The sequence below is a fragment of the Vitis vinifera genome, chromosome 5 (genome assembly GCF_030704535.1).
Source record: "Vitis vinifera cultivar Pinot Noir 40024 chromosome 5, ASM3070453v1".
Classification (NCBI taxonomy): domain Eukaryota; kingdom Viridiplantae; phylum Streptophyta; class Magnoliopsida; order Vitales; family Vitaceae; genus Vitis; species Vitis vinifera.
The window spans coordinates 10,219,978-10,239,558 of NC_081809.1; the positions used below are offsets into that span (position 1 = coordinate 10,219,978).

Sequence of the window (19,581 nt, forward strand, 5' to 3'; positions counted from 1 at the left end):
ATTAGAGCAAATTCGAAAGATATTATTTGCTTCATCGTCGTCCTCAACATCACTTATGGCAAAAAATGGTATCATTATGACTGCGTTTGGTGGTCTTACGGAAAAAGGTGGATCATTGATTGTGGGGCAACAGACGATATGACTAGATGTGAACAATGTTCACGACATATGCACCGAGTCTTGGTAATCATCAAGTAAAAATTGCGGATGGTTCTTTTTCAGTTGTTGCTGGTGTTGGAGTTGTTAAAATCAATCCTAATATTAGCCTTCAGGCAGTCCTTCATGTGCTTAACTTGTCATGCAATCTTTTGTCAATTAGCAAAATTACAAAGGATTTGAATTGTGTAGTAAATTTCTCTCATTCTGTTTGTGTTTTCTAGGACCAGATTTCGAGGAAGAGGATTGGCAGTGCTAGGGAATTTGATGGTCTTTACCATTTTGAGAGTGCATCTTCTATGGGTGGTCATGTTCAATTGACTGTAGGAAATTCTTCTCTTTCTAGATCTCAACAAATAATGTTATTGCATTGTTGACTAGGACATCTAAGTTTTGTTTATTTGAAATATTTTCCTTCATTATTTCAAAAACATTATTCATTTCAATGTGAAGTGTGTCAGTTAGCTAAGCATAAACGTGTTTTCTTTCCTTCCCAACCATATTGTGCTTTGAAACCTTTCATATTGATTTACAGTGATATTTGGGGACCTTCACACATTTTAAGTCTTACCAATAAAAGATGGTTGTTACTTTCACAAATGATCACACACATGTTTGTTGGGTGTATCTTTTAAAGGAAAAATCTAAAGTTGGGATTGTTTTTCAAAATTTTCATTCAATGATAAAAACCTAATACAATGAAAGTATTAAAATGATCCATACCGATAATGGTACAGAATATTTTAGTTCGATCCTTGGGGATTTTCTCATAAAACATGGAATTATACATCACAGCTCTTGTGTTAGCACACCATAGCAAAACGGTATTTCTTAAAGAAAAAACCACCATCTTTTAGAGGTTGCTCGTTCTTTACTATTCACATCCAATGTTTCAACACGTTTTTTGGGGAATGCTATAACGACCCGCTCCCAACCGTGTAGATATTGTCCACTTTTGACCCAAAGGGGCCCTCACGACTTTAAAACGCGTCTACAGGGCTAAGAGAAATTCATACTTATATAGCGTCAGAAACTTTCCCCCTTATTTGATGTGAGATGTTACAAACCCCCCCCCAATGCAGACACAACGTCCTCGTTGTGTCCCATGGGATTGCGGGGCCAAACAAATCCCCACACTAAGGTCAGAGATCGACTCTGATACCATTTGTAATGACCCGCTCCCAACCGTGTAGATATTGTCCGCTTTGGACACAAAAGGGTTCACACAGCTTTAAAACATGTCTACAGGGTTAATAGAAGTCCATACTTATATAGCGTTAGGAACTTTCCCCCCTATCCAATGTGGGATGTTACAGATGTTGTGTTAACTGCATGTTATTTAAGAAATCGGATGCCATCTCATGTTCTGAAGTTCCAAACACCATCAAATTGTCTTTCTGAGTCATACCCAGATTCACGGTATTTTTCAAACTTGGACTTTAAAATTTTTTGTTGTACTTCTTTTGTCCATAATCTCGATCCAAACTAAAGCAAACTTGATCCTCATTCTTATAAGTGTATTTTTCTCGGGTATTCAACTACACAAAAGGGTTATTGGTGTTATTCACCAGAAAAAAAAGAAAGTATTTTGTGTCTAGGGATGTTACATTTTTTGAAAACCAACTGTTTTTTACCAAAAACTATCTTCAAGGGGAGAATATACATGCAGCAGATATTTTTTTGGGATTCTTTGAATTCGTCTTCTAGTGCTGATTCAAATTCAAACTTGGGGTTATGAGAGTATTTTTGGGAATTTTCTCCTGATTTTCGTCCAACAAATTCTGTCAATTCAGAGTCAGTTTTTCCAATTCAAATCTGTCCAGATTTGTCAACTGAAAATCCAGCCACAACTCAGCCAATTCAAATTCAAATTCAAATTTCAACTGAATGCTGTCCAGGTCCATCCACTAAAAATCTGATCACAAATCTGCCAATTCAAATTCAAAATTCACCTGAATTTTCTCTTGGAGAAACTCCAAATTCAAATTCAAATATCAGTCCACCAATTCAAAATTCAAATCTGCCAATCAATCCATTAATTCAAATTTCAAATCCGATGCCTACAATCAAGGAGCTTCAATCGACAAGGCGAGGACAGCTACAGCCAATTGAGATATCCTACTCACGAAAGAAACATTCAAAAAATATGGAAATACCAGATGCTTCTCACAGCCAAGAATCCAACCCGGAATCAGGTATGGAAACAAAACAGTCTGACCAAAACATTCCAAAGTGAGAAAAGGAGTTGGTCCTGTACACAGCATCCCATATCCAACTTTGTTACTTATGAACATTTGTCTGACTCTATTCAAGCTCTAGTTTCCAACTTGGCTGTCATGAAAATTCTGAATAATATTCATTGGCATGGGAGAATCCAAATTGGAGAAAAGCAATCAGAGATGAGATGCATGCTCTTGAAAAAAATGGTACGTGGGAGGTTGTGCCGAAACCAAAAGAAAAGGTGCTAGTGGGATGTAAATGGGTGTTCAGTATTAAGTATAAAGTTGATGGATCAATTGAGCGGTACAAGGCTTGGTTTGTCGCAAAATGATACACCCAAACGTATGGCATTGACTATCAAGAGACATTTGCACTGGTGGCAAAGATAAATACCGTACATTTTTTATTGTCATTTGCTACAAACTTGGAATGGCCTCTACAACAACTTGATGTAAAAAACGCCTTCTTAAATGGAGACTTGGAAGAAGAAGTCTACATGGAGTTGCCTCTTGGATTTGATAAAGAAAGGAAAAATGGTAAAGTATGCAGATTAAAGAAGGCTTTATATGGTTTGAAGCAATCGCCAAGAACATGGTATGGTCGCTTCACCAAAGCAATTCGGAGACAAGATTACAACCAAGCTCAAGTAGATCATACCCTGTTTTATAGACGTAAGAATAGCAAAATTACTATTCTTATAGTCTATGTTGACGATATAATATTTTTTTTGATTGGAAACGATACAAATATATATTAATATAGAAAAGGAGTACAAGAAGAAGGATGAGAAATCCTCCAACCAAAGACAACTAAATTACATGAAAAAACACAAAAAACAAACGAACACCCACTAAGGACCAATCCCTATGGAGTACACACCGCTATCCAATCCAGTTGAATCACATTAAGGGGAATCCCCTTAAATGCCTTGGAACAGAAGGCCCAAAGGGAAGCAAGGAAAACTATAGAGTCCCAAAGGTACTCTGAATTCCTTGCTTTATCCTCAAAAATCCTTGCGTTTCTTTCCCACCACACAACCCGAATTAGAGCTATGCTCGCAGCTTGCCACAAAACTATCCCTCTCTTAGAATTACCGAAGCCTTTAAATTTGATGGACATCATGTCATATATGCTCCTTGGGGAAACCCAATCCAACTTAGCTAACTGAAATAGCCTGTGCCACAACCCAATCGTCAAGGAACAATGATGAAATAGATGATCTGCTGATTCCCCGTGCTTCATGCACAGGATACAAATATCAGGACTAAGGGCTTTGTAGGGTCTTCTCACTTGTAACATATCATTAGTATTCACCTTCTTGTGTGCCACTAACCAGACAAAGGACTTCACTTTGAAAGGAACTTGAGAATTCCACACGAACTTTGAAGGAAAGTTCTGAGAAGATCCAGATGATTGAGATAATGCTAGAAAAAATGATTTGACTGAAAAAAGCCCTGACGAGGATAAAGGCCATAATCTGGCATCTGGGACCGAAGGAGAGAGATACAAATCATCAAGAGACCGCATGAGGCCTTCTAAGTCCTCAATCTCAGAATCTGACAGGTTACGGCGGAAATTCAAATTCCACAAGAAAGGCCGAGATGGACCGAGAACTGAAGAGATAGAAATGTTTTTGTCCACGACTACTCTGAATAGTCTTGGATATTGGGTTCCCAAAGGTTGGTCCCCCCGCCACAAATCTTCCCAGAACCGAATTCTATCCCCGTTTCCTACCACATACCGAGTAATCAAAGAAAACTCCTGAAAGACTTGAGCAATAGCCTTCCAAGGACAGCGATGAGACCATCTGACTACAGTGTTAGCATCCCAACCATTAGAGTGTGAACCATAAATGCTTAAAATGACCTGATGCCAAAGAGCTGAACCCTCTCTAGGATACCTCCATAACCATTTCCCTAGTAGAGCGAGGTTCCTCCAAGAAATATTCCCCAAACCCAAACCCCCTATTGTCTTTGGTCTGCACACAATATCCCACCTCACTAAATGATCCCTTTTGCCTTCCCCAACCCCTGACCATAAAAAAAAAAAAAAAATATATATATATATATATATATTAACCGGGGATGATGTAAGGGTGCAAACCAGTAGAAACATCAGTTGATTCAAATGTGAAGATCAACACACAGGAGGCTAGTAATCCAATAGATCGTGGGAGATATCAACATCTGGTGGGAAAGCTTATTTATCTATCTCACACTAGGCGTGACATTGCCTTTGCAGTAAGTTGGGTTAGTCAATTCATGCATGCTCCAACTGAGGAACCCATGGAGGCAGTTTATATGATTTAAAAATACTTGAAAGAAACACTTGGTCAAGGTCTTTTCTTTGGGAAAAATGGTAAAAGAAGCATAGAAGCTTATACGGATGCTGACTGGGCAAGAACTATTGATGATAGGAAGTCTACTTCCGGATATTGTACTTTTGTTTAGGGAAATTTGGTAACATGGAGAAGCAAGAAGCAAACAATTGTAGTTAGAAGTACTGCCGAAGCAGAATTGAGATTGGTAGCTCATGGAATTTGTGAAGTGTTGTGGCTAAAAATTCTTTTAGAAGAGTTGGAGGTAATGGTGAAGCTGCCTTTAAGAATTTACTGTGATAATAAGGTTGCCATCAACATCTCACACAATCTGGTTCATCATAATAGGACGAAGCATGTTGAAGTTGATAGGTATTTCATCAAGGAAAAAATCGAGGATGGTACTATTTGCATGACTTACGTACCTACTACAAAACAAGCTGCAGATGTTCTCACCAAAGGACTTCCAAGGCCATTGTTTGAAAAGTTAATAGACAAGTTAGGCATGTTTAATTTGTATAGTCCAGCTTGAGGGAGAGTGTTAGCATACTTACTGTTTTTTATCGTTTAAACAGGTGAGAGAATAAAGGGTGCTTCCTATTTTTTAAGAAGTTAGTTCTATTCCTATCTGCCAAGTTAGTAGAATTAAAAGGGCAAATTATTGGCTTTATGGTAGATGAATAAAATGCAGTGCTTGAGATTGTTTCTCTCCTTTTATTAGTTTTTTTTTTTCATATTCATATATCAATTTCTTCATATCTCAAGTATAGTATATGTATTATTACTTCTTATATCATTTTTCAGAAGTTTTCCAATATTTTCATGAGTTTTAATCAATTTTTACTCCACTGATATTTTGTATCAAAATATCCACCAATATTTCCTGATATATCTTGGATATATTCGTAAATCAAGTTACTGATATATCTGTCAAACGGATATTTTCATCCTTGAATAGGAGAACTTCGAGTTTTCCATCCATGGAGAGGCATTTTATTATTCAAGTTTGCAACCTCATATTTATAGTAAAATCTTGATAAATAAATGTTCGATAAATTAACCTCACTTAAATAATAAAATATTTTGTTCCCAACTTAGGCCAATGTACTAAATTAATAATCTCGTTAAATGTATAAGATAATAAATTTTTTATAAATCCTTAAGGCCCTAAGGAAATATGAATTAACGATGGATAAAGTACATAAAAAAATAACAAACAAGAATTCACAAAATGGTATTAAGTAACTTTTTATTACCTTGATTTTTCTGAATTCAATTCTTTCTCCAAACCATCATATATATGAAACCTTTTTATCTTTCATTAAGTTTTGATACCACATTTCTTACTTAAGAGTTTTCTATCTTTCATAATTAATCATCATTTCTTATTTTTTTGGAGTCTTTTAGGTTTCTATGTATTAACTTTTGACCACATCCATTGTTTTTAGAATACATGTATAAGTACTCTACAATAGAAACATAATATACTCTCTAAATTAGTAAATATATGTATATATATATATATATCAATAAATTAATGAATTATTCATTTATTGATAAATCAATCTTCTTTTTGATAAAACGTCCATCTATTTTAATATGTTATATCCTATTATATTGAATGGGATTATGAGCAATGCCTATTGTTATTTTGTTCTCACAATACAACCTCATAGATCTTTCAATCTCTACCTGCATTTCTTTAGTAAAGTTTTAATACACATGAGTTAGCAAATACCTAAGGTCATAGCTCGAAATTCAACCATAGCACTTAACCTGTTACTTTTTACCCCACATAGTCACCAAATGGCCTCCCACAAAGGCACAATATCCAAAACTGGACCTTCTATCAATCATTGACCCTCTGTAGTCAGCATCGATATAAGCCTCTACATGCATGTGATTATTTTTAGATAATAACAACCTTTTGCCTAGAGTAGCCTTTACATATTTTAAGATCCTCATCACGGTTTCCATGTGGTCTTCTAAAGGAGCATGCATAAATTCATATCCTATGCTTACAACATATGCAATGTTTGGCCTTATGTGAGACAAATAAATTAATTTTCCAATAAGTCTTTCATATCTTGCCTTATCAATTGGTACTCCTTCCATTGTCGCTTCTTACTTATGATTTTGATCCATAAGGGTATCTATAGGATTACACCCTAACAATTAAATTTCATTTAATAAATCAAGAAACACTTCAATTAAGATATATAAACCCTCTTTGGAAACTGTTCTTGAAAACAGTTTTCTATTCCTCAAAATAAAAAACAATTTTTTAACTCAAAAAACACATGGACAAACTTCTAACAAAAACAAGTGGTTTTTTAAAACAAATTTTAAGTGTTTTCAATTTTTTTTTTAATATTGTTTTAAGTTAACAATTGAAAATATAAAGAATACTTTGAAAACTGTTGTATTATATGTAAGTACATAGTATTTTCATGGAGAATAAGTTGAGAAGACTGTTTTTTATATTTGAGTTCCCAAATAAAATTTTATTCAGTAAAACAATAAAGAACCGTTCTCAAAACTACTTTTGAAAACATTTCCAAACATACCCATAGATTCCTATCATTGATCTTGCTACGTCAATACTAAGAAAATACCTAAGCTTTCCCAAATCTTTGATCTCAAATTCCTTAGCCAATTTCTCTTTCAATTTATGCATCTCCTAGTCATTTCTAGTGACTATGATATTATCAACAGACAATAATAATAGTCATCCTCTTTCATATATGATGAACAAATTATGGACTCCTTGACTTCGCTAGTATCCAAATTTGACAAAAGACTTAAGCAAATCTTTCTAACCACACCCTTGGAGATTGTATCAACCCGTAGAATGATTTTTTCAACTTGCACACTTTTCCATTGGCAAACCATCCCTCAAAACTAAGAGGCAAGTCCATGAAGACCTCTTCTTCTAGATTCTCATGCAAGAAAGCGTTCTTGAAATCAAATTGTTGAAGTGGTCAATTTCGATTAGCATCAAGAGCTAGTAGGATTCTGATGGAGTTCATCTTTGCAACAAGTGCAAAAATTTCCTAGTAGTCAAACCTTGTAGGTTTATGTAAATCCTTTAGGGACACTCATCTCACTTTATATTTGTCCATAAAACCATCAGTGTTGTATTTGATGGTAAACACCCACTTACATCCAACTAGACGCTTCCCTTTAAGCAAATAAACAATGTCCCATGTGTCATTCTTGTAAAGAGCTTTCCTTTCTTCATTTATAGTTTCCTTCCACTTAGGATAAATAGGAGCTTTTTGCATATTTTTGGGAATTAAACCCAAGGTCAAATAAGTGGTAAATACCATATTTTTGTTGTTTATCCTGTGAGAAGGCAAAAAATTGGACAGAGAATGTTTTTGTACAATACAGCTATAGGAATTGTTCAGGTCAGTATCAAACACTTGTGTAGCATTGAAAGGATTCAAGAGAGTAGAATAAGGAGGAACATAGACAGATTTTGGATGCAGTGCTGATTGCAAACAAGGCTGTGGACTCAAGATTGAAAGACAATGTGGGAGGGGTGTTATGCAAGTTGGATATAGAGAAGGCTTATGACCGTGTTAGCTGGAGCTTTTTGCTGGCTGTTCTTAAAGAGATGGGGTTTGGAGAGAGATGGATAAAGTGGATTGATTGGTGTATCTCCACAGTGAAATTCTCCGTGTTAGTTAATGGGTCTCCATCCGGTTTTTTCCAAAGCACGAGGGGGCTAAGACAAGGAGATCCCCTTTCCCCTTATTTGTTTGTGATCTCCATGGAGGTTTTTAGTAGTATGATGAGAAGGGCTATTAGTGGGGGCTATTTATCTGGGTGGAAGGTGAGTGCTGGGAGGGGTGAGGGGATGCATATATCGCATTTGTTGTTTGCGGATGATACGTTGGTTTTTTGTGAGGAGTCTTCAGACGAGATGACTTATCTAAGTTGGCTTCTCATGTGGTTTGAGGCGTGCTCGGGTTTGAGGATTAACTTAGAGAAGAGTGAGATGATCCCAGTTGGAAGGGTGCTGAATATAGAGGGTTTGGCTTTGGAGTTGGGGTGTAAAGTGGGAAGGATCCCTTCTAGTTATTTGGGAATGCCCCTTGGGGCAGCTTTCAACTCTTTGGCGGTGTGGGATGGGGTTGAAGAGCGTTTTCATAGAAGGCTTGCTATGTGGAAGAGGCAGTACATATCTAAAGGGGGAAGACTCACCCTAATTAGAAGCACTATGTCCAGTATGCCTATTTATTTGATGTCTCTCTTTCATTTGCCTAGAAAAGTGAGGTTGAGATTGGAGAAAATTCAGAGGGATTTTCTGTGGGGTGGGGGAACTTTAGCCCATAAACCTCACCTTGTAAGATGGAACTTGGTATGCTTGGAGAAAAGAAACGGTGGACTAGGGGTGAGAAATTTATCTTTGATGAATAACGCCCTTTTGTGTAAGTGGAATTGGAGGTTTGCTAATGAGAGAGATGCGTTGTGGAGGAGTGTAATTAGCCTCAAGTATGGCGTAGAGGAGAGGGGCTGGTGTACTCGGGATGTGATGGGAAGAAATGGAGTAGGACTTTGGAAAGCAATTAGGAAGAAGTGGGGGTTGTTTGATGGCAGGGTAGCTTTCCATTTGGGTAATGGGCAAAGAGTGAAATTTTGGAAAGACAAGTGGTGTGGTGATGGGCCTCTTTGTGAGTCCTTCCCATCTCTTTTTTCCATGTCCATGTTGAAGAATGCTTGGGTTTCGGAGGTGTGGAATCCTGTTGGTGATGGGATTGGTTGGACTCTTCTCTTTGCAAGGGCGTTTAACGATTGGGAGATTGATTTGGTGGAGCGGTTGTTGCAGAAGATCCAAGCTTTCAGGGTTCAAAGGGAGGAGGAAGATAGAGTGATATGGACAGCTTCAAATAATGGGGCTTTCTCTGTTAGATCCCTTTATTCTATGATGGAGCCGGGGGGCCTTTCTTTGTTCCCTAGTGAAAGAATTTGGAGGGCAAGAGTGCCTCCCAAGGTAGCTTTCTTTGCTTGGGAGGCTTCTTGGGGTAAAGTTTTAACACAGGAGCAACTTCAAAGGAGGGGGTTCTCTTTGGCAAACAGGTGCTTTCTCTGTCTATCTGAAGAAGAAATAGTGGATCATCTTCTACTGCATTGTGTCAAGACGCAGGTCCTATGGAACCTCCTTTTCTCTCTTTTTGGAATATCTTGGACTCTCTCGTGTACAGTGAAGACAACCCTTCTTGGGTGGAATGGAGGGTTTGTGGGAAAAAGACGCAAGAAGGCTTGGAAAATGGTGCCTTTATGTATTTTTTGGTCAGTTTGGAAAGAGAGAAATAGGTTAGCGTTTGGGGATGAGGACCTTTCGCTTCAAAGGTTGAAATATTCTTTTGTATGTAATCTTTGGTTTTGGGTCAGGGGTTCCCTAGCAGAGAGTCATTCTTCTCTTGTAAGTTTTGTAGACTGGATAGGCTCCTAGTTAGGGAAGGTGGTGTGTATACTCCCTGTATACTTAGAGGGCACCGGTTTTTGGTGTTTCCTCTTTTCGTTTAATATACTTCTTTTACTTATCAAAAAAAAAAAAAAAAAAAAGAAGGAATATAAGATATACCTCCTTCCATAGTTGATGATTGACCATGTACAAGAGATACAAAGCATTGTTCTAACATAGTTTCCTCATGTCTTCTTGAGTAGACAAGTAACTCTAAATTACCTTTGACAGGTTGGGTGGTCGACACCGATATCACTTTCAACAGTTTTACCATCTCCAATATTTTGTTGATCCCCTTACCCACCCACATTTTCCCCTAATATTTTCTTATTTTCCTAAGTGATGACATTGGCAAAGGTACTAACTAAGCTTGAGATGATCTTCTAATCGCAATTTCTCCTCCTAAAGATTAGTTTTCTGACGATAAGGTTGTTTTTCAAAGAAATTAGCATCCATTGTAACAAACTTTTTATTCCAAAAGATGGGTGATAGCATTTGTAGCCTTTTAAGTGGGGAAGTAGTGTAAGAAAATACATTTAATGGCTCTAGGTTCAAGTTTAGATTGGTCTTTGCTTTGGGATATTAACAAAAGCAATACAGCCAAAAACTTTTGGAGAAAGTGATCTAAGACATGGTATAGGAGAAAGATATTGTTTCAATGTTCCAATAGGAGTTTCTGAATCAAGGACTTTCAAAGGCATTTTGTTTATCAAGTAGACTGCCACAAGGGTGGCATCTCCCTAAAATTGTTTGGGAACATTCCTAAAAAACTTTAAGTGCCTGAGCTACCTCTAAGAAAATGTCTATTCTTCAATTTTGCCACCTCATTTTGTTAAGGAGTATCAACACAAGTAGATTGATGAATAATACTTGTTTGTGTAAAGAAAGCACCTAGATTCTCATTGAAATACTCCCCCTCATTATCAAATCTAATCAACTTCATGTGTGTACAACATTGTTTTAAGATCATCATGCAAAATATTTGACAGTGGGAATAGTTTCATATTTTTCCTTTTAGCGGTATACCCATGTGGTCCTATTGTAGTCATCAATAAAACTAATAAACCACCTAGCTCCAAAGAAACAACTTACCGATGAGGATCACCACACATCAGTATGGATAATATAGAAAAAGAACTCTCACTTTTTTTATTACTCAAAGGATAAGGAACATGATGACTTCTTGCCAACTCACATACTTCACACTTGAGTTTGGAATGATTTAAATTGATTCACAATTTAGAAAATAACCTTTGCAAGTAAAAGAAATTTAGGTGTCCTAATCTCTCATACACATTATCCAATTGTCTTCTTCTACTCCCTTTACTAAATTTCTCTTTATTTGATAAGCTTGGATTTTTCTTAATTCCTTGGTATCTAGGAGGTAAAGATCATTTTTTGACTTAGCATTGCCAAGCATCTTCCACAAACTGAGATCCTAAAAAATACAATGACTTGGAAAAAAGCTACAGAGCAATTCTAGTTTTTCAACAATTTACTAATGGACAATATATTGCAAGACATGTTAGGAACATGTCATATAGGAGAGTAATTTTTAATGAGAAAAACATATTTCCTTTACCACTTACAAGGGTGAAAGATCCATTTGCCACCTGCACCTTTTGTTTTCCAGAACATGGCATATAAAATGAGAAAACATAAACTTCTTTGGTCATATATCACTAGCTCCTGAATTAATGATCCAGGAGCAAGGAAGATTAAATTGCTCCTTTGTAGAATGCAAGCTCTTACCACTTAGAGAAGATCCTGCATTGTTTGTAATGGTAGAATTTGCATCTAGTAATGCTTCTACTTGAAAATCTTTGCTGTTTTTGAGGAATATTTGATTGTAAGATTGTTCAGTCATATTGAACTGGCATAGTTGATTAACACAACACAACAGACGAATCGTTAAAGAAAGGAAAGGGCAAAGACACCAAAGAAGAGAAAGAAAACAAACCCAGAAACTATTATGGCTCTAATACCAAGTCGGATAAAACCTATTCTTTTTTTATTCGAGAGACAATAACATTTATACAAGATGATTAGCATATTCTAACCCCTAATTACTCCTATAATTTAGCCCTTATGCAATTGTCCTACCATATACAATAACTCCTATAATTCAGCCCTTACACAATTGTCCTACCATAACAATACTTCAACAATTCTACCAGCTATCACTTATAAAAAAACAAAATAAAATTAGCCAATTATTTTTTTTTATCAAAAACGAAGAAAAATATATTAATAGAAGAAAAGATACAGGAGAAAGAAAAGTTACAAAAGAAAGAGAAGAAACCAAGGGAAGGATGAGAGGTCCTTCCTACACAAACTGAACAAAGGAGAAAACTCCCAACAATAAAACTCTAAAAACAAAGAGAAACCCCAACATTCTTCAAACTTTTGAAGCGCAAACCGCAATCCAGTTGAATTGTAACACACTTAGAAGGGACTCCTCTAAAAGCTTCAGTACAAGAAGCCCATAGAAAAGAATAGAACCGAATCAAATCCTATAACATCTCTTCCATTCTCCCTTTACCTCAAAGATCCTATTGTTTCTCTCTTGCCACACCATCCAAATCAAGGTAAGGCAAGCGATTTGCCAAAGTGTCTTGCCTCTTAATGAGTTCCCCAAGCCTTTAAAAGTAATAACTAGCATGTCCTCAAAACTCCTTGGAGGGACCCAAACCAACCCTGCTAGATTGAACAACTTGTGCCAAAGTCCAATGGTAACAGGACAATGAAGAAAAAGGTGGCCAATCGACTCTCCATTTCCTTTGCAAAGAATGCACCATTGAGGACAGAGGGATTTGTAAGGTCTTCTCAATTGCAACTTATCATTGGTGTTTACCTTCCCATGTGCTACTAACCAAGCGAGGGCCTTAACCTTTAAGGGGGCTTTTGAACTCCACAAGAACTTGGCCGGAAGGAACAAGATAGGATTTGAGACTTTTGACATGGCCAAGAAAAAAGATTTCACTAAAAAAAATCCTAGCGAAGACAAAGACCACGTTCTTGAATCTGCCAAAGAAGGAGAGAAAAGCACAGAACTAAGGGAGGACATTAATCTCTGAAGGAGATCAATTTCTGAATCCGTAAGATTGCAAACTCAAGGAATTTTGCCAATTTCCAACAAGCAACACCTAATGCAGCCTATAGAATAATAAATAAAAACAACAAAAATTATGGAAAACAATTATAGATGGAAAACTTTGTGCCATGTTTCACAAACTTTATGCACAATATCCATTTTTAAGCTCAAGTGAAATTTACCCCAAATCGTTGATGAAACAAATCAACTGCTGCTTTAACATTGCGAGTAATTAATCCCCTTCTGAGAAAACAAAATAGTAAACCATTCATCACCATTGATCTATATCTTTGACAGAAAATAGCATCACAATATGAAAAACAAGTTGATTTCCAATCAAAAAGTGTAGGTTAATAAGATGGAATCCTCATATGACCTTCCATAGGGAACCCTTACATGATTTTGACACATGAAAAATAAATAAATAAACTAGTTGCTAATTTGAACAAACTATCACATAGGGTGTTAAAACTTGCAAATGGTTTAAGACAAATTTCATCAATAAAACGCACACCAGAACATCAGTTTATTGATGAAACTTAAGATCAAATACTTCATCCCTCTTATACATGCAAGTGAGACTATTTAATCCACGGCAAATCAAATTCATCCTCAAGTTCCCACTACCTTCAAGAAAATCAAACATGCACCTCTAACAAGATATAATCATATAAAGCAGTTGTGGTACCTCAATCCTGATATAAAACAAAGCTTTTGCTTCATAAATCCAAAATTTCATGCATGTAAGAAAATTCACTGAGCTCCTCGATAGTTTGTGCCTCTATGATCATTTTTATCCAGAATCAATAATAATTTAAAACACAAAGTAGAATTTAGCACAAACTACTTTTTTAACAGGATTAGGGATGAGTAATCAAGCCCATACACAAGCCTACATGTCCAAAAAACCAATCACATTGGATATAATGAGCTAGGCTTTCTAATGAATAAGATTGACCCTTCCAATTCACAAGGAATGGTTCATAAAGTTAAGGTTACTTTTTTATTACTAGTCATTCATCTATCTCATTTAAATAAAACCAAAGGGCAAAAGTTATGGAGGGATGCATGGTGTCCAGATGCTCCTCTTATAGAGGAATGTCTATAACCTTTCAGGATTAACTTAGACAAGGAGGCTAGGAAGAGCAATTATTATTGTTATATGGGAGACACATCAGAATGATTTTTACAAGTTTCAATGAGTTGGAGTGGTTGCATTATGCATAGTTCAAAGTCATGGTATCAACCATTAACTGGGGAAGTCTCAAAGCGAATCAATCTTGGGATCCTAGATTACCATCAGATGGTATGCATAATATGCTGGTTAAAAGGTTCAAAAAGCACTAAAAGAAACTATGAAATTATCAAAACTAAATAAATACATTTAGATGGTATCAAAAAATTGAAAAAATAAACTTATATCACATTTAGTATTGTTTAAATGATCATAAAAACATACATTCAAATTTGTTTGTAATTAATATATTTTCCTTGAATTAATCATGATCCAAGTACCTAACCAATTACTCATTACCTAACTCATGACCTAATCACTCAATACCAATACCTATTCCTTAGTAAAACATTATCATACTTATTTTTATACCAAATACTGATTTTTGATCATTAGTATAAAATATATTGGAATTGGAGCTTGCTAAATAAGAATTATTTTTTATTTTAAAAAAATAAAATCTGAAAATAAAAAAACAAATACAATTGATAACAAATTTGTTTGCAAAAGTATTTTGAAAATTTTTAAATTTATTTCTGAAGTGTTAAAATACAACCATTTTAATAAATAAGATGATAGAAGAACATACTTGAAAAAGGTTATTCTTTTAAAAGAAATTGAATCATCCTAGAAAAAAATTAACATTTTTTTTTCAAATGTACTCAAAATAATGCAATTATAAAAATTCAAGACATTAGTTTTATTTTTATTTGAATCAACATATTGAAAAACAAGTATGTTAGCATAATATCAATGTCCAATTTTTACACCAATATCCGTATGCATTTTTTATCCTCATGTTTACATCCCGATTCTTTTATATTATCCCAAATACCCTTAGCCATTTTATATATGCCAAACTAACCATGAACCATTTCATATAAACCTAAACACCCTGGAAAAATACATATGCCCATTTCATCAATGCATCCAACACTAAAAATACCCGCTTTGTAAACCCAAATAAGTCTCAATTGTTGAATACAACCTCACCTCACTTGTGAAACTTCAACCTTCAGAGGAGGCTAATCTTATAGTTATAGAGCTTATGAAAATGGATAAGTGGATTTCTTCTCCATAATCATAGATGAAATGCTTTTTTCATTCATTGCAAAGATTCTCTACCTTTTTCCTTTAGATAGTTTTTCTCTAGTTTTCATTGGATTTGGTTCAACTCTAAATTGTTTCTAAGTCATCCTCCAAAACATCTCTAAGTCTACAAATTCACCTCCGAGGCAACCAAGTCATTTCTTAATTTAGTAAACAACTCAACTCATATATCAATTGTTGCATACATGGTCGAGGCAAAGACTAGTCCACTAAGTCATATCGATTTCAGCCGAGATTTAGAACCTTGACATTATGATCTTCAAAAGTTGTATTCTAAAAAGATCTCAAGAGGAAGAAAGGACACAATGATGAGGTAGGAAATGAGAATTGCAAGTTTTCACTCTGCTCTTTTTAAAAGGCTCTAGTCTATTCAACATGTAGACGATAAATTTTTTAGCAAAAAGGATGTGCTTTGTTTCAATTCCTACTAAAGTAACAAATTTTATTTAGATGATGGTAAAAGATTTGGGAATGAATATTTCATTGGATATATATATATATATATGAACGAGTCATATTGATAGATCCCTTATTCCTCCATTTTCAAGTGGATGCAGGTTAGATTTCACTTTCATACTGATACCATTAGGGGCACATAAGGTGCTTCCTCACTTACCTTATGCACTAACTTTGGCTTGGTAGATTAGAACCATTTGTGTGAGAAAAGAAAGAGATTTGAAAAGAAATTCTCATATTGTGTTGTAGTGAATTTGGAAGAGAAAGATTAGATGAATTAATTTGATGGCTACACAGCAAATTGAAGAGTATAGTTGTTATGGATCTATTTCTTCGGAGCCTTCATTCAGATGCTGATTTGATTAGTCGGTGCTTTTACCTTTGAGATCTGGTTCAATTGGCAAGGGGTTGGGACAGGAATATGGAAGGTTCAAGTTCAAGTCCCAGCTACGACAAAAATAAAAATAAAAGTAGTGTTTTCCTTTTTTTCATTTTATTTATTTATGCTTTCATAGGTTGCTATATGCATGCAGCCATTAAGTAAATAGTAACCTTGCTTCCTTTCCTTTAGTAAAGAAAAGGGAAAAAAATTTAAAAGTTCAAGCGAGTAAATAGAAGTCATAATTGAAAACTTGGACTTAGACCATAAATTCAACAAGACATTAATTCCATCATTTTGGGTGGGAAAATATAAGGTTGGAAGAAGCAAATCCATTATCCTTTTATAAAACTCAAAATTCTTATAAGGAATAAAACAAACATCTTTTATGAAAAGGAGAAAAAAAAAAAAGCACACCTTTGTGAAGCTAGAAGAAGAAGATGAAAAAAAAACACCTCAAATTCTCAAAGAAAAATAACAAAACAACAGAGAGAGAGAGAAAGAGAGAGAGAGAGAGAGAGAGGGAAAGAGAACATTGAGATCAACAATCTAGAAGGACAAAAAAACAACTTTATGAAACTAAAGAAGAATAAGAAGAGAAGAAAATTTTGGGGGAAATTTTTACACAGCCCTAAAAAGAGAGGAAAAAAATATTGTCTGAAGCTAAAACTTGGGATTAAAGGAAATCAAGGAAGAAAATAGTATTACAAAGAAAATACTCCATAAATGACGGGAACCAAATCCTTTTGCCAAAGATTAGAGCAAAGATAATTTTAGAACACACACACATATAAACACAAATATAAAGAGTTAAATAATGCATGCATATAATTATGGTTTAAAGTGTCGGGAAATATCAATAAAAAATTGTTGAAATATCATGTATTGGCACCCCTTGACATGATATCAACCATGGAAATCTTGGTTGAGAGACTTTTCATTATTTTTCCTCTTTTATCGCCGATTTATCAACAAAATTTCGATATTATACCAATATTTCGGATATATTGGCAATTATTTCAACCACAAGTGACAAGTCAGCACCGATTTTCTTTCCCTTAAAATTCTTGTTGGGATACTAGGCCGGAGCCCGAAATTGGGCTCAATTCCAATCCCCAACGCTTGTACTAAGTAATAGCTATGAAGGCTACTAAATACAACATTGCCTTTTCTCCTAGTTTTGATGTGGGATTGCTTTCTAAAGGCTAAATGGAAAAGCCACCTAAATATGCAAGTGTAAGGTTTCAACCAATGACCTTGAGATTAAAATGAACAGTCTCTACCACTAGACCAATTGTGCTTTGTTGATATCAATTCAAAGAAAAGAAACATCTATCATATGCTAATCTTTTATATATTATATATTATAAATTAATTAAAATAAAATTATTATAAATAAACCAATTTTAATTATTTTATTATGTATTTTATATAATAATTTAATAGAAAACAAATGTAAATTTATAAATAAAATTATCAATATTTTTAAGCAAAAAAATACTTATATATCATCATTTCTTTTATATCCTTCAATATATATCAATTTTCTTGTTAAACAATTCAATATATGTATTTTTTTTTATCATTTTTAAAGTTTTTTCCAATATTTCTATGAGTTTTTTTTCTTATAAATTTTTATCTTACCGATATTTTATGTCAAAATATTCATTGATATTTCCCTATATATCCATAAAATCAAGTTACCAATATATCCATCAAAACCAATATTTTCATCCTTACATATAATGACTACTTGCTCAAGTGATTCTTAGAGATAATTTGTTTATCTCTCTATTTGCAATGACATAGAACTAACCCATAATCTCCCTAACCCCAACATAATTCCTTACCACTTGAGCGAGACCTCAAAAGATTCTCGATACAATATATTAGGGGAAAATAACTCTTAGTAAGTGTTGATCATCTATATTGCCCCATGAAATTTAATATTATTAAATCACATACCTAAGGAGGTTATTTCAAAATTCCTATGTTTGAGGGACATTTGTAGAAGATCTTCACCTAGTCTCTTATCTAAACTTTTTTATTTAGAATTGCACTTCTAATGCACCTTCCTTGTATACTCTGTTGATTATACTTTACATTTTCATAGGCTTGCCCTTTTTTTTTTTTTATAATTAGAAATAAATTTGATTTGCATTGCCTCACCTCCTTTTTATACTGAATTCATTATACTTTGCATGCACATTAAGCTTACCCTCCTTTTTTATTTACCTTGCCTCAACTTTTATTATTAAAATAGATAAATAAATCAAAGAATGGAGAAAATAGTCAAATAAAAGCCACTGATAAGAATGAAATTCAAAAATCTAATCAAGGAAGGAATGAAAGGAAATAAACAAATTCCAAATTATTTTATCAAGGATATTTACGTAATTTTGCAGCTTTTTTTTTTTTATCAAACATAAAATATATTGATAATAATAAGGATGAGAGGTCCTTCCCTTATGTACAAAACCTTATCAAAGTAAAAGTATACCCTTCACTATACAAAGAGAAATACTTATAAAAGCAAGTACAAAAACTCTCAAAAATCAAAACCAAACTCTCTCAAAAATTATCTACCACTTTCTAATTACAAACCGAAAGTCAACTAAGTAGAATAACATTAAGGGGAATTCCTTTAAAACCGACGGTACAAGAAGCCCAAACAAAGGAGTAGAAATGAATAAGATCCCATAACATTCCTTTCGTTCTACACTTTTCCTCAAAAATCTTAGCATTTCTCTCTTGTCATACAACCCACAATACAGTGATACATGCAATATGCCAAAGTGTCTTACCTCTAATTAAATTCCCTAAGCTTCTAAATGAAATAATCATCATATTTCCAATAATCCTTGGTGGAACCCAATCCAAATTAGCTACACTAAAGAGCTTATGCCAAAGCCCCAATGTTATTAGGCAATGTAAAAAATGATGATCAATTGATTCTCCACTTTCTTTGCATAAAATGCACTAATGAGGAGTAAGAGATTCATAGCATCTTCTCACTTGTAGCATGTCACTGGTATTAACCTTCTTATGCACCACTAACCACACAAAGGCCTTAACCTTTTATGGAGCTTTTGATTTCCAAACAAAATTAGTCGAAAGGAATGGTATTGGATTAGAGGGTAGG

At 34.6% G+C, this 19,581-nt stretch overlaps 1 protein-coding gene across 2 annotated transcripts in view; it reads right to left on the reverse strand.

The window, feature by feature from the left end:
- LOC100244268 (haloacid dehalogenase-like hydrolase domain-containing protein At2g33255) overlaps window positions 1-19,581 on the reverse strand; it is a 47,849-nt gene that overhangs the window by 4,163 nt on the left and 24,105 nt on the right. For both annotated transcript variants that reach the window (XM_059736943.1, XM_002282453.5), the window contains exon 3: window positions 13,443-13,503. In XM_059736943.1, the coding sequence (XP_059592926.1) occupies window positions 13,443-13,503 (61 nt within the window). The remainder of the gene's footprint in view (window positions 1-13,442; window positions 13,504-19,581) is intronic.